At 42.3% G+C, this 15,076-nt stretch overlaps 1 protein-coding gene across 1 annotated transcript in view; it reads right to left on the bottom strand.

Moving 5' to 3' along the window:
* Positions 1–15,076, bottom strand: part of HMCN1 (hemicentin 1) — a gene marked incomplete at its 5' end in the record, with an annotated part of 164,443 nt that overhangs the window by 118,599 nt on the left and 30,768 nt on the right. Inside the window, 4 exons of the mRNA XM_031059162.1 lie at positions 1,299–1,405; positions 2,554–2,725; positions 10,212–10,334; positions 10,884–11,042. Of these exons, the coding sequence (XP_030915022.1) occupies positions 1,299–1,405; positions 2,554–2,725; positions 10,212–10,334; positions 10,884–11,042 (561 nt within the window). The remainder of the gene's footprint in view (positions 1–1,298; positions 1,406–2,553; positions 2,726–10,211; positions 10,335–10,883; positions 11,043–15,076) is intronic.

Raw genomic sequence — 15,076 nt, 5'->3', positions numbered from 1 at the left:
GGACCCAGCGTGGCTCATGTTACCATGTCCAGCAGGACCCAAACCTTTTCCACTTTCAACAGCCCACCAGGTTGTCTCTGTACTGGTTTTCAGCACTTTTGGTCATAGAATCATGGAATTGGAAATGACCTTAAAAAGTCACCCAGTGCCATCCTCTGCTATGGGCAGGGACAGTTTCCACTATCTCAGGTTACTCCAAGCCCCATCCAGCCTGCCCTTGGACACTTCCAGGGATCCAGGGGCACCCACAGCTTCTCTGGGCACCCTGTGCCAGGGTCTCCCCACCCTCACAGGGAACAATTCCTTCCCAATAGCCCATCCAGCCCTCTCCTCTGACAGTTTAAAACCCCTCCCTCTTGTCCCATATATCTGCCCATAGGGAAAGGTCTCAGGACCCAGCGTGGCTCATGTTACCATGTCCAGCAGGACCCAAACCTTTTCCACTTTCAACAGCCCACCAGGTTGTCTCTGTACTGGTTTTCAGCACTTTTGGTCATAGAATCATGGAATTGGAAATGACCTTAAAAAGTCACCCAGTGCCATCCTCTGCTATGGGCAGGGACAGTTTCCACTATCTCAGGTTACTCCAAGCCCCATCCAGCCTGCCCTTGGACACTTCCAGGGATCCAGGGGCACCCACAGCTTCTCTGGGCACCCTGTGCCAGGGTCTCCCCACCCTCACAGGGAACAATTCCTTCCCAATAGCCCATCCAGCCCTCTCCTCTGACAGTTTAAAACCCCTCCCTCTTGTCCCATATATCTGCCCATATAAAAAGTCCCTGTCCCTCATTTGATAAGCCCCCAGTCCTAGACAGACATTCAAACAATTCTCCCCAGAGCTGCTGAGCTCAACATGCTTTTGTAGCTGCAGTTCTGCAGCAGGATCAGCAGCTTCCCCCAGGGCTGTGTGTGAATTAATGGTCCTTTTCAAAGCACCTCTGTGCTTAGGGCAGGGACAATGCACAGCAGGATCCATTCAGCACTGCCTATAAAGTGCCTCACCCGGGTGCCTTCCTCTCCAAAAATGACTATAGAGTATTTACACTGCTACAATAGAATAGTTCAGTCAGAAAGGATCTACACCAGTAGGATTGTTTCCACGTCTATTTAGGAAAGCTGGGATCATGCAGCTTTACCTACATAAAGAGGTATATAACAATATTAAATACAAGATCACAGGACATTTACTGTAACACAGACTCAGCTGTAAGTATCTATGATAAATAACATAGCAAATCATTATACAACCCCCTTATATGCTACAGGACAATCATACAGAAGTTCTGCAATAACTTTACCTTAATTGTCCATGTTCCAGGCTCTGGATCTTTGACATTTACTACCTTTGCAGAGTTTTGGATATTTAGCAATTCATTCAGTCCTGATCCCTTACTGAGCTGCTTGCCTGAAAAAACAGAAACAGGAACTAAATACAGGATGGAGTAAACGCAGTATTGCTTTTAAAAAACAGAGAGTAAATACAATATTTTTGTTTTGGACCAATGAATTTCTGATACTTGACTTATTACTTAGCAGTCAATGACATTTATAAGAGCCAAAATTCCCTATAAGTCTTTGACAGAATACTGAAAATGTTCATTTATATGTGGGTGGTTGTGTGCAGGAATTGGCTCTTTAGAGAGGGATTTTACTCCCTAAAGGCTGACCCTGAAGAATCATCAGCCCTAAAACTCATCTGGCTCTTTCACAGCACTAAAGGGAAAGAAGAAGTGGAGACTGGGGTGTCCCAGTGCCCATTTTCAGAATCTACTAGATTTGCTTTGGGTAATTTCAGTGAAACCCTGTGGATTTACATGTATGGAGCTGATCTATGAAAAAGGCCAAAAAGAGGTGAGGTCACAGCTTCAGGGAAGCCTGACACTTGCACCCAGGACTGTGTGTTGCCATGGCTTGAACACAGACATTGAGCAAATCTCTTTCCTGTTAACAAGAATGCCTCAGTGCAGGACAGACCAGACCACATTGCAAGGAACCCATCCTGGGCATAAAATATTTCCCAGCTACTCAAGCAATATCCTTAGGCAAAAGTCATTCAAAGAATACAAAATATGATCCGAATTTATTTCTGGAGTGCCGTTCCAAGTTCCTAGGGCATCAACTTAATAATAAACAACAGATTTGTTCAAAATAGCTTCAATTACAAATTAGCTCCAAATCTGTAATTGCAGTCCCCATCACACACTGCTCAGCTGGAGATGGGCAGGGGAGACAGGTTTGGTTCTGAATGGCCTCAGTTCAAAAAAACTAGACCATGGCTGACTTTCCTGACATAAAACCCAACCACCATGTACCTTAAATGATGGTTCAGGGAATATAAAAACAGATGAAAGGCAAAAGTGTCCAGCAATCTGGAATGCAAGGTAAAATTGTAACAACGAAGATGGAGGTGAGATGAAGCGGAGAGAATAAGGAAGTTTTCCAGTTTCCTCCAAGTAAAAAAAAAAAAACCCATGGAATACTGGGAAAAAATATCAGAAGAGATTTTTCCTTCCCTTTTTTCACTATCAGAAAAGAAAGTATAAAGTACTTCACCTAGAGGATTATGAATCTCCATTGCTGGCGAAGGACCGCTCAAAGACACTGTAACTTCCTTCAGACTGGGATCAAAAGGGATCTGCCAAGTATTTACAGCCATGGACAGATGGTCTGTAGACAAGAGATGCACTTTGGAGGCTTGAACTGCTTCTTCAACCCATTTTAACACCTAGAAGAGAAGAGTTGTTACAATATTATCAGCAATCCTGGCTGCTGAAATATTTTCTGCTGAAATGCCTCTCTCTACTGTCTTGTAGAGATTCCAGAATGATTTATTTTAAAAAATGTGAATAAGTAAAGGAAATGCAAGAATAGAAGATACTAGCAAAGCCACGGTCAGCATGGTGTTTAAAGGAGTACACTAGCACACTTGGATAGATTTCTACACAACAACCACAGGTAAATTTTAAAATGAATTAGGGATACAAACCTGTGGACATTTCTGCTCATCAATTATTAGTTGCATGAAGCAACAAGGAAAATATTCTTATCCAGATGTACTGAGTAATTGCTATCTCTGGACTTTTCCAGGGCTTTTTTTCCCCTAAAACACCTAATTCAAATTACTGTTAGGCACAGCACAGAGGTGGAACTAAAGGGGAACACAGTTTGGGAAAGTATGTCCCTGCAGGGCACAGAGGCTCCCACACCAGGGACAGGACAGCAGCCCACGGGAGAGCCCACAGTGAAGGAAAGGAAGGGTGTGAGGAGGCAGAGCAGCCAAGAGAAACCCATATGTACTGACCACAACCCCATTCCTGATGTCAGTGGGGAAGGGAGAAGGAATCAGGGGAGAAGCTGAGTTGGGCAAGTGGAGGCAAAGGTGTTCCTACCTGTCTTTGCTTCCCACTGCCTGAAGGAATAATTGAATATCTATTTTAATTGGCAACAAATTCATTTTCCTTAAGCCAACTTTGTCTTGCCCTCAACAACAACTGGTGACTTCCCTGCCTTTATCTCAACCCAGAAGCTTCCTCAACCCATTCCTCCTCTGCAAGGGATGAGTGAGTGGCTGAGAGAGAACCTGACAATCAGCCAAGAGAAACCCACCACAACCAACCCAGCCTGCCCAGAAATACACCTGGTTTGTCAAACTATATGATTATGCATCACCTCTGTACATCATAGAGCTGCAGCATATTTTTTAAATGCCGCTGAAGTAATACTGGGTTTGTGTAGTGATGTGAACGTGACTCACAGTAATACTGAACCATGGTTTTAAGCTGCACTTGACCATGGGGGCATTGGGAAACATCTTGTAAAGGAGAGCTGTCATTTGGTTATGTCAGTTCAAGACTTGGAAACCAGCAATAAACTAACCTGATATGTTACCCCTCAGTACTGGGGATCTCCAGGGCAAGTCCTTCAACCTAGGAACCAATTCAACACATTGCCCAAAAGAACCTCATTCCCCTGGTTTATTCTGCATTACTTGCCTACTTTATCATTTAAAAAAAATGGAAATATGCCATAGGTTTGTGTGTGAGATGACTTTGGGATAGAAACTAGATTCCAGCCTCCTACAGAAGTGTACTTGTTCTCGTAAGTAACAGTATGAATGCCCAGCAACCTTTGTGCAAAGATGAAGTAAGTTTAAATAAGTGAAGGGTGTCATTGAAAACATATTTGAAATGGTGGGGGGCAGGTTTTCTTCAATGATTCCCCCTCCACTCTTAGGAACATCCCACCTGAGCCGTGCTGAGTGCTCCCAGCACAGGGTGAGACAGCACTGACCAGGTGTCCCCTCACCAAGGGTGTGCACAAGTGAGCTGATTGGGCATGTTTGCAAAACAACACACCCAAAAAACCACAGTAAAACTGCCTGGGCTGCTCAAAGCCCTGCAGCAACGTGGCCCAAGAGAGAACTGGGGTTTGTGCAACAGCTGGTGACACCAGCTAGGGAGCAACTTGTGTTTGCTTTAGACAAGCCTGGAACAGGAATCGCAAGGCTCCAAAAAGATCCAGCTCATTTAAGTTCTAATTTAGAAATTATACATCTGGGCCCAAAAATGCTTCCAAAGAAATTTCAATGTTCTACTCCCAGTGAGATGAACATGACACTTTTTTGTATGAGGTATATGAAAACGTTGCCATTTAATTCCAGGATCTCACCTCCACAGGTAAGTTTTTAAATTGATTGTAAAATTCAATGAACCCATACAAACTTCAGTTTCTGGGAGTTTTTCAAGATCAAAACTGAAAATGGAAGGCAACAGAACAACCCAGCTGTCTGCAGTCTGGCAGCAGCTTGCTTGTGTAAGTTCAATAGGCAATTCTGGGAGATCCATTTCCCAACCCTGTCATTCCAAAGAGCTTTGCAATAATGCTGTAACACTGGTTTAGAGTAGGTTTTTTCTCCTCCAGGACCTTTACAGAAAGCCCCCAAAAGAACAGCAGCTTTTGCTGTTCTGCCAAAATGTGACGTGATGAATTTTATTAGAGGGGGAAGGGCAAACAGAGCAATGATTTATAACTTTTCCCCAGAAAATTTGCTCTTGCAACCTGCCCTGCTGTCAGGTCATTTCTTGGAATGCATACTGAAACCTGGAAAATCTGTGGAGCATGGCCTCTATTCCCATTTGTTTATTCTGGGACTCAAGAATATTTCTCAAGCAGTCAAAGCAACGGGATTTCAGATTAACTGTTTCATTGCTTAAGTAAATTTAGGTTCATACTTACACCCAAAGAGGAAAAATGTTCTAATAATGTTTTCAAATGCACATCAAAAAATATAACTGAGACAGTGCATGAGAAAACAATACTGTAAAAATAAACCATGAATTATATATATATAACATGTATGAAAACCACATGACTGAAAAGTTTTAGTGTTGGATCTCAAGCTCCTCAAAGTTAGGAACCACAAGAACTAAGCCTGTCTGCTTTCAAAAGCTCTTCTGCAGTTGCTTTATGACAAAAAGCCTTAGGTACATAATCATGGTTTATTTTTTCCAGAGACTCCAAATTCCATAGAAAACAGAGAAAGACCAGCTGTAACTATTTGTTTTTCCCTTCTTTGTTTGGCATTCACTGTACATTATGTATCTTCAGAACAGAAGCATTCAGCTGCTTCTCCCATGAAACCATTCCTCCTTTTTCTAAGAAAATGGATAATGCCTGTTTGGGACCAGGGAGAAGAAAAGGCAAGAAACAGAGGTATGCAAGAAACCTGCATTCTGTAATGTAATTTTGAACTTTTGACTTTGTCACCTGTGCTGTATCCTTGAAAAGTAATGGAGGGACTTTTTACATCTTTCACTGAGTGAAACAAGATTTCAAATTGCTTCCTCTGCAGCATCATCCAAAGACACACTGGTCATACACAGCAGGGACCTGTAACACCAACCCCAGCTGTGTTGGTGTAACCCTTGCATTGGATCCCCTGGGAGGAGTAAGAGCCAGCAGAAATGGGATGTTCTCCAGCGGGTTTAGGGACCTCCATCTACAGCAGAGCACTTGTGAGTGAACACCACCAGACCCCATTCCCTGTGATCTTACAGATGATACTTTCCCCACAACAACAATCCCTTCTGCACCATCTCTTCTAAATGTTCTGTCACCAGTCTTGTCTTCAGACCCTCCTCAATCTCATCTCATCCACAGCATCCCTTTCATTTACAGGCTTCTCATCCAATTCCAAACTCTCTCGTTTTTCCCATATAGGTTCATCCTGCTTTCAAGTCACTCAGCAACACCCCTTTCTTCCATCAAAGTCCAAGCTGTGCCCCCATGTCATTCTCAGTTCTCCTCCCATCAATGTTCTGTATATGGAAGGCCCATTTCTATTTATTTTAAAAACCAGGAAGAAAGATGTATTTTTCAGCAGTCTAAGGACAGGAATTCTTCTCTTCTTACAGAAAGGTTAGAGCTAAGAAAAATCAAGTGTTTCAACACTAAAAGACCACTCACCAGCTCAGTCCTTGTGAACTCCTAGCTCTACACTGATCAATCCAGTTCATCAGACATAGGAATGACTCATTTTTGCCACAAACAATCAAAACAACCTGGAGACATGACCTGAACTGCCAATGACTAATAAATCTCCACTATTTTCCACAGCACCATATTCACACTCTGCTGATCATCACAGTTCATCTCAACACCCCCTCTGGCATCAGTACAAACCTTTGGGCATCACAACCATTTACAGGAATTTCCTTACAGAAGGATAATTAGGTGTGGTGGAATGTAACTTCAGTTCAAGTCAAAATTAGTACCTTTTGGAAACTGGACACAGTTATGAAAATAAGAGAATCTGCTCCTAACAGGGAATTTAACCCATGCTTGATGGATATTCTCAATGCCATGAGAATAGAACCTGAGGAAAGAGCTGGAGCTGTGCCAGGGAGGGTGAGGCTGGAGCTCAGGGAAAGGTTCTTCCCCAGAGGGTGCTGGCACTGCCCAGGCTCCCCAGGGAATGGGCACAGCCCCAAGGCTGCCAGAGCTCCAGGAACATTTGGACTACATTCCCAGGGATGCACAGGCTGGGATTGTTGAGGTGTCTGGGCAGGACCAGGGGTTGGACTCACTCCTTGCAGGCATCCTTGCAAGGATCCTCTCCAGCTCAGGATATTCTGTGATTCATTTAAATTTCAAGCAATTATTGTAAATTAAGCCCTGAGTCTACAAAAGCAACCAGAGAAATCTCACCTAAAGAAACACTTTTCAAGACCAGGACTTCAATGCTTTGATAAAGCCTTTCCAAGACACTGGGGACAACATTTCAGAATATTATGATCCTATAATGGTTTGTGTTGGAAGGGACATCAAAGCCCACCTTGTCTCACCCCCCTGCCACAGGCAGGGACACCTTCCAAGAGGCCAGGTTTTTCACAGCCCCAGCATGGGCCTTGAACACTCCCAGGGATGGGGCCTTGATACTCTAACTAGATAAATATTCTCATTTATCTAATGCACAGAAATCACAGTGAGTTTTTAAAAATAGCACCTTCATCCCAGACTCTTAGATGAGCTACCTTCAGCAGGTAAGTGGAGATACATATGTATTTCATGCTTTGCTGGACTGAACCCAACACAACTCTGTCAATCACTAACAATTTTGCCCCAGTTGATTGTAGTATTTTAAATCAGAACATGTTTTTCAGAAGTAAAAAAAAGGCACTAAGTTTTCATAGCCTTTTCAGTACACAAGCATTGGATGTGTATCAAGCACTGTTTTGCTGTGTTTCCTTGTATCTAGCTTAGAATATTGCTTCATTCTGCACTTAATGCTCAAAGGGCAAGGGCAAGAGGAATGGTTTGAAACTTTTTATACTAAAAATAGCTTTGTTTGAGTTTTTGGGGGGGAGAATAATCAAAATGTTTTAACAAAACAAGTCGTTGGTTTGGCAGGGTACTCGGCAAGGACTTTGTAGCCATTCCCTAATCCCCAATCCAGCACTGGCCGTCTCTAGGCCCACAACGGTGAGTGTGCTTCAGCATTTATAAACTGCATTCTTTACACATCATCGACTCCTCAGAGAAAAAGGAGGGCAAGCGTGATTGCTTGATTGCAGCTGAATCCTGCCTGAGGGCAATCCCACAAACAGCTGATCAGACCTCTGTGAGATGTCCTGTTTGTTTGCATCCACCCACTGGTGGATGTGCTTCTTGGAACCAATGCTGATCCAGAACTGAAACCACAGAGAAGGTTTTACTGGGGATGGCAGCAATTTGGTCAACTCATTTTCACAGTCACTTGGCCCAGACACAGATTTATGTAAGGTCAACAATCACTAAAATTACAGGGTCTTTTGGGTTTGGCTTTAACACAAATTATTCAGCAATTATTGTGGAAGACTTCTGAAAGTTATTTAGGGTTTGCTTTTTTCCACCTTAGGCAATCTCTTACACTGTTTAAGTGCCTCTTTCCAGTGGCCATAGGCTGTATTTTTCCCTCTCTCTCAAAAAAACACTGCAAAAATTTCACCTACTAATTTCACCCTCTGCCTTTGTGCAGAGGAGGTAAGGCCCTGGCACAGGGTCCCCAGAGAAGCTGTGGCTGTCCATGGATACCTGGAAGTGTCCAAGGCCAGGTTGGATGAGGCTTGGAGCAAATCCGGGGTAGTGGAAGGTGTCCCTGCCCATGGCAGGGGGTAGAATGAGATGATCTCCAAGGTATCTCGCAACACAGGATATCTTACGACTTTACAATTCTACGATTATTTACTCAAAAGAAATGTTGCAATGAAGCTGGAAGGGGGTAAAAGCAGCTACTAAAATCCCCTGCCTAAAACCTTACCCAAAACTCCAAGGCAGTCTATCCTTACAGGCAGAAGCTGGAGTTCTTAGAAACAGGGAAGTGCCAAGTTCAGAAAGCAGCAGCAGGCAGCCAGGAAAGCAGCTCGTGCCAGCTCCACTCCAGAACATGGTGCTGTCTAGCACCTACAAATGGCTTTATCTGCTCACTGCTACTTCTCAAAAGCAGAAGAAAACAAAACCACAACAATCCAACCTAACCTTTACCCTAAAACTACAGTCCTGGCAAAGAGCATTCCCCACTGGCAGTATCAGAGGGTGGCAGAATTGGTTGGGTTGGAAGGGCCCTTAAAGACCATCTTGTTCCGTGATGATCCCTTCTGTATAAAGGGATTTCATGGAGTGTCACATAGAAGTTTTACCCTTTATACATAATAGCAAAATGCAGGCCAGAGACAGACCAAACAGGTAATTTCTTTTCTTCCGAATTTTAACCTAATTTTTGGAGGATAAATCTTCTGAGAAGTTACTCCTTTTGATCACCTTCCCATCACTGCCAATAGCTTCTATCATTCCCAGTGAGAACTTCAGTTCTTCTAGGCAACAGCTGTAGAAAATGCAATTTATCTCCAACATTAATCATTGTCAGAATTTTAGGACTGAAAGAAGAAAGAACAAACCAGGGTAAATTTTTATTAAAAAACTTCAGCTGGTTATTGCCTACACCGGGAATTCAAATGGGAATGTTTACAACATTTATAAACAATTCCAGCTCTCCAGATAAATACCATGTGATTTCACCTCTCTCCAAACTGTTTTCTCACGCACTTCTGAAGTTTCATTCCTGTCTGAGACTCACCGAAGTTCCCAAAGCAAATAGTCATTCATGGCTGTGGGTCAGGAACCACTGTTACCAGGAGGGCAGCAGAGGTGGCAAAAGTATTGCAGCGATAACCTCAATTAAAAAGTTACTTCCATGACTCTGTGAACAATGAAAACCTGAGAGTTCACACTATCTATCCTACGTGGGGAACATTTTTGCCCAGACTAAATTTCAGTCTTTGCTTGTTCACAAAATGCTCATTTAAAGCTAAATGTGTGCTCTTGTTTTGAGCAGAAAAGCCCCTACATCACACAGAGCCCAGAACCGCTCCTTTTTTTAAAGGTTCTTCTCCTGGAAACCTTCTGGCACAGGCAGAGGGAAGCTGGGGAGGTTCTAGTATGATGTGTCACTTCACACTTCCCTGTTGTCAACAAAAGTCACAGAATTGCATCTTGATATAGAAGACGGAGAAAGAAAGGAAAGAAAAGGTGGAACAGAGTCCACATGCTAAGACCAGAACATTGAGAAGTTCCCCTTCTGCTCCCTAACCCACCATCAACCAGGTCTCTTAAAGATTTAAAGTGAAACTCTTGCCTCATTTTCTTTATCGATTGCAAAACTCAAGCAAAGTTACCTCATTAACTTGTTTTTTGTCCAAGTGAAAAATTTGACCAGAACTTGTGGAAGCAATTTCTTCATAGACCTTGTAACCAATATGATCCCTGTCATCACAGTCTCCAGTCAGCACAAACACCACCTGGATTTAAAAAAAAAAAAAAAGCAGTGAATCATTGGACACATGGTGCATAGGTGAGAAAAACACTGCCATGGCAGCATTAAGGCAGGACAACAGAAGAATATGTCAGTCGAGATGGGTTTGTTACTCTACATGGACAGAAGCACTGCATTCAGTAATGATGGAAAAAGCAATATAGAAGAAAAGGAATAGACAAAAATCCCTTTAAAAATCAATCAGCCCTGTCATTCACATAATGCCTCTTTGAGAACAACAACAAAAAAAAAATCCACAGAAGTGATAAGCTGCCAAAACCACATATACTGGTAGAAGATTCAGTTACATTATTTAATTCAGAATAATAAAAGAATTTCCACTAAGTTTTTCCTCACCCAGATCAGTTAACTCTATTTAAAAAAAAATAAATACTTAGAATGCAGTATTATGGTCCCTTCTGTTTTACAGATTTCACCAAGTTTCACACAGGAGAATTCTACCCTTAGTCATCAAGAAAACAGAGCATTAAACACACAACCCAGCTGGGAATGCAAATCCCATCAGCTTCAGTACCTGTGACTGTTTCTGCTGGATGAGTTGAAGCACTTCATGGGTCAGTCTGTAATCCTTGGATCGGGCATCAGTAAAGACATAGATGAAAGAGCCAGGCAGGGAAATTTCTAGAGCAATTTTTATTGCCCCAATGCTCATCTCTGGACAGTCTCCACCACCCTGTTCACAAGCAGAAATAAAACATAACTTTTTTTTTCTTTTAAGGAAAAAAAAAAACCATACCAAATTAGTACTTTCTTTTGGGATATTCAAGACAGATACTTCCTCAGCCTCCAACCATTTATTTACCTTTTCTACCCTAAGGATTTTATGGTTTGTGCAGAGTGCTGTAACACACTCACAAGCAGCAACTGCAACAATTCCAAAGGGGAAATAAAGTCAAAGGAAGAGCCCTGATGTTGGCTGGTGTCACAGTCACTCCTATCTATGCCCTGCTCAGCTCCAGGTTTTCTGACAGCCCCATTTCCCACACTCACATGTTGTCATACAGAGCAAGAGTTCTATTTCCCAAATCACATCCAGGTCACCATTCGTTGTCATTATATTGCAAGGGTTCCATATTGCTAGAGTTTCATACCTCCTGGATGTTTCTCATAGGCAGCTCCTCTAGGCACTGACTCTTCCTTGTCCTCACAGTAGCCAACTGACTCCAGTTATTGGCTACAGGTGTGGCCTGTTAAAATCAGGCCTGCTCCTACTCTTTATTAATTAACCCAGCTGCAAGTCTTTAGGGGGGGACAATTACTTTCTATACTACCTTTATTTACTTATATTCTATCCCCCTACACTCACATGCTCCCTTCCTGGCTGACAGATCCCCTCCCCTGGTAGCACACAGCAGCCACAGAAGGTCAGGGGCACAGACAGATGGGAAATGGTGCCAGGCAGGCAGGGCCGAGCTCCAGGAGCATCTGTGGACACCAGAGCAGCCAGAACCTGCCCTGGACTTCACCCTGGGACAGGGAGCTCAGCAGAGGGCACAGGTGCTGTGCTCCCACAGCTCTGCACTGCAGCTGCTGCAGAGCTGGAGGTTTTTCAGACCATGTGTTCAATCAAAATGCTTCCAAGTATGACTTTATCTTTATAGGAAAGGATTCATTTTTCTCACTGAATTAAGAATTTGGGAAAAACACTGTTTAAATAAAAGCTAACTTACGTAAAAATTAACTTGGCATATTGAAGGCAGAACTTTCCAAAGAGCTGATACAAACTGTAAAACTTGCCCTGTCATCTACAATAGATCTCTGCACACTAAGTATTAAATATAAAATTGATTTCTTTTATTTTTACAATCAACATGCCTTCACACATACATATATACAAATCTACACATGCTGGGAAAGAAGAAGGCAAAAAGAGTGCAGTCCTTCATACTTAGGAATTTTGCTCGTCCTCAGTGAAGTGTTCATGTTGGGAACAAGTTTAATCTATCAGTATCCTTAATCCAATTTCAAAGCAAGAATATTAATAAGTTTCTCCTCTATGCTAAAGAATAAGCATGTGGTCATTTTTTCTGTAAGTTATGTAAGAACCACTCTTCTTTTTCAAAGTCAGTTCTCCTAAATGTAGCCTTAGTTTTATGGGAAAAGCAAGTGGTAGGTTCCAGACAGCCTGAAATTCAAGAGAGAACTCTCCAAGATTTTTGACACATGTCAGAACTTTATCTTGGCAATGCCTATACAGTCCAATGGGACACATCAGTATTTCCAAATTCTCTCAGCAGAAGACTCTTCCACATAAAGTTTTAATTTGTGGGCAAAGTCAAAATAATAGCAAATTTATACCGACATCTACTTGGAACAGGAAAATTTCTATTCCCATTTCAGGTCTACTTGATTATCATCTCATAATATTCTGTATGGCAGCATCTGTTTTCTGCATAGAACAAGAAAAGCACTACTGAGCTAAATGGCTGCTTTGAGAACAAGCATGGACTTTTTTATTCCTATAATCTAGAATAATACTCTTAAAAGTCAGCTGGTAGAGCAACAAAACATCATCATGGAATGGTTTGGATTGGAAGGACCTTAAAGCCCATCCAGTGTCACTCCTGCCATGGGCAGGGACATCTCCCACTAGCCCAGCTTGTTCCACGTCCCATCCAACCTGGCTTGGGACACTTACAGGGATCCAGGGGCAGCCACATCATGCCTGAGCACCCTGTGCCAGGGCCTCCCCCCCTTCACAGGCAGAATTGCTTCCTAACATTTAACATTAGTATTGTCTTTACTTACATTTAAAAAAGTAGAAAATTTTCCATTCCGTACATTCAGTATTTCCTGCCTTTCTCTCCAAACTGAAATTAAATACAACTACCTCATGAAACTTTCTGGAAAAGCTGAGGTGAGTGAAGCCCAGGAAGCTTCATTTTCCCTTTAGTTTGAACAGGCCCACAGAAATACACAAAAAATCTGCTTAACAAAAAAAAAAGTCCACCAAAAAAACCCCAAAAAACCCAAAACACCGAAAAAACAGAAACAACACTAACACTAAGGAGCCATTGCTGCCCAAGTCCATGTTTTTATCACACTGTCTGTAAGAATGATTCAAAGATAATAACAGATGAAATACAGGTGATATCTCCTAAGCTGATCCTGTATCCATGGAACATGTCATTTACCACACTGAATGTAAAAGGAACAGGGCCCAATTTCTGCAGTGAAATGCACACAGCCCAGTTTTTACCTGATGTCAAACGTCAGCGAAAAGACTCTCCAACTATTCTGTGACAGATGAATGGAAAACAAAAGCTGGGCTTACCCTGATGTTCAGGGAGGACAAGTTGAGCATATTTTGATATAATATGTTTTATACACAAGATGTCTGGAAATATGTATCTTCATCTTAATTTTAGCTTTGTTCATTAATGAGAATATTTGGTCCATACTCTTTCTCAAAATGAACCCAGCTCAAAATTTCCTCTACCTCCACAACATTCACTCTTGCATCTTTTATCAGTTGTTTTGGAAAAATACTGGTAACAAACCTGTAGAAAGTGCTTATGTTTTCTCTACTGCAATATGACCTATCAGTCCTGTTATAATAATTTTTTGATTTCTGTTTTGGCCCTTCACCACTACAGTGGATGAATACAAGTCAATGAGAGCCTTCATATAGCAGAATGAGCATATCTTGAAAGTAATTATGAAATATGCAATCAACCAGCATTAAAGAATGAAATTTAAAATTAATTAGACAGAAACTTTTAAGCAACTTGATTAGAAATTAAGAGTTTGAAATTCCCAAAAGCTTCACCTAATACATCCACCTTTTAGAAACAGCTGCAATTACTGTCCAGTACAACTACTGAGGAAACAAAACATGAAAACTGGATGGAGTTTTAAAGCTTAAATTCCCCCATGAAGGAGAAAACTGAATAGCTATTGTTTTATCTGGATTTCAAACCTCCTGCCAACTTTTAAAGTAATCTTCAAGCAATCTGCTCTTACAGGGATTATATCATGTGCCAGTTTCTGAGGGAGAGCCTGTCTGGCACTACTGACTCCAGCAAGGTTCACCACAGGTCAGAAGCATTTTCCTTGGTTAAAGACAGGACAACTGGAGCACATGTTCTGTCAGTAAGGATAACCCCACTCCAGTACTTCCTCCTTTCTTTCTATCAGCTGAAGGAACAGCTGGAGCAGAGGCAGGGCAGAGTCAGGCTGGATCTCAGGAAAAGGTTCTTGCCCCAAAGGGTGCTGGGCACTGCCCAGGCTCCCCAGGGAATGGGTATGGCCCTGAGGCTGCCAGAGCTCCAGGAGGGTTTGGACAACACTCTTAGGGATGCACAGGGTGGGACTGTTGGGGTGTCTGGGCAGGGACAGGGGTTGGTGCTGTGGGTCCCTTCCCACTCAGGATATCCTGTGATTCTTAGAAGCCTTTGAATCAGTAAGTGTGAAGTAACGCACGGCAGGGAAGGCAGCACCCATGGAAAACCTGATGGATCTTACAGACCTCTTGTTTGAATGGTGTTCCTGGAATTTAATATCCCTAATACAGTAGAAGTCCATAAAAGTGTCTGTGGACAAGTGGTAGGACTAATGGAAATGCCAACTAAATGTTAGCATTACCTAACTATACCTTCTTGTGTTATTGAACCCAATCTCCACACAATGATGTAAACTAAGACAAAGGAATGAACTGTAACTCTAAATTAGAATGAGCAGGAAGCTGACAGTCTGTGCAGGCAAAAT

This window comes from Geospiza fortis, unplaced genomic scaffold, assembly GCF_000277835.1.
Source record: "Geospiza fortis unplaced genomic scaffold, GeoFor_1.0 scaffold229, whole genome shotgun sequence".
NCBI classification, from domain to species: Eukaryota; Metazoa; Chordata; class Aves; order Passeriformes; family Thraupidae; genus Geospiza; species Geospiza fortis.
Note: the sequence above shows the minus strand (reverse complement) of the source record. Positions and strands in the feature narration are given on the sequence as shown.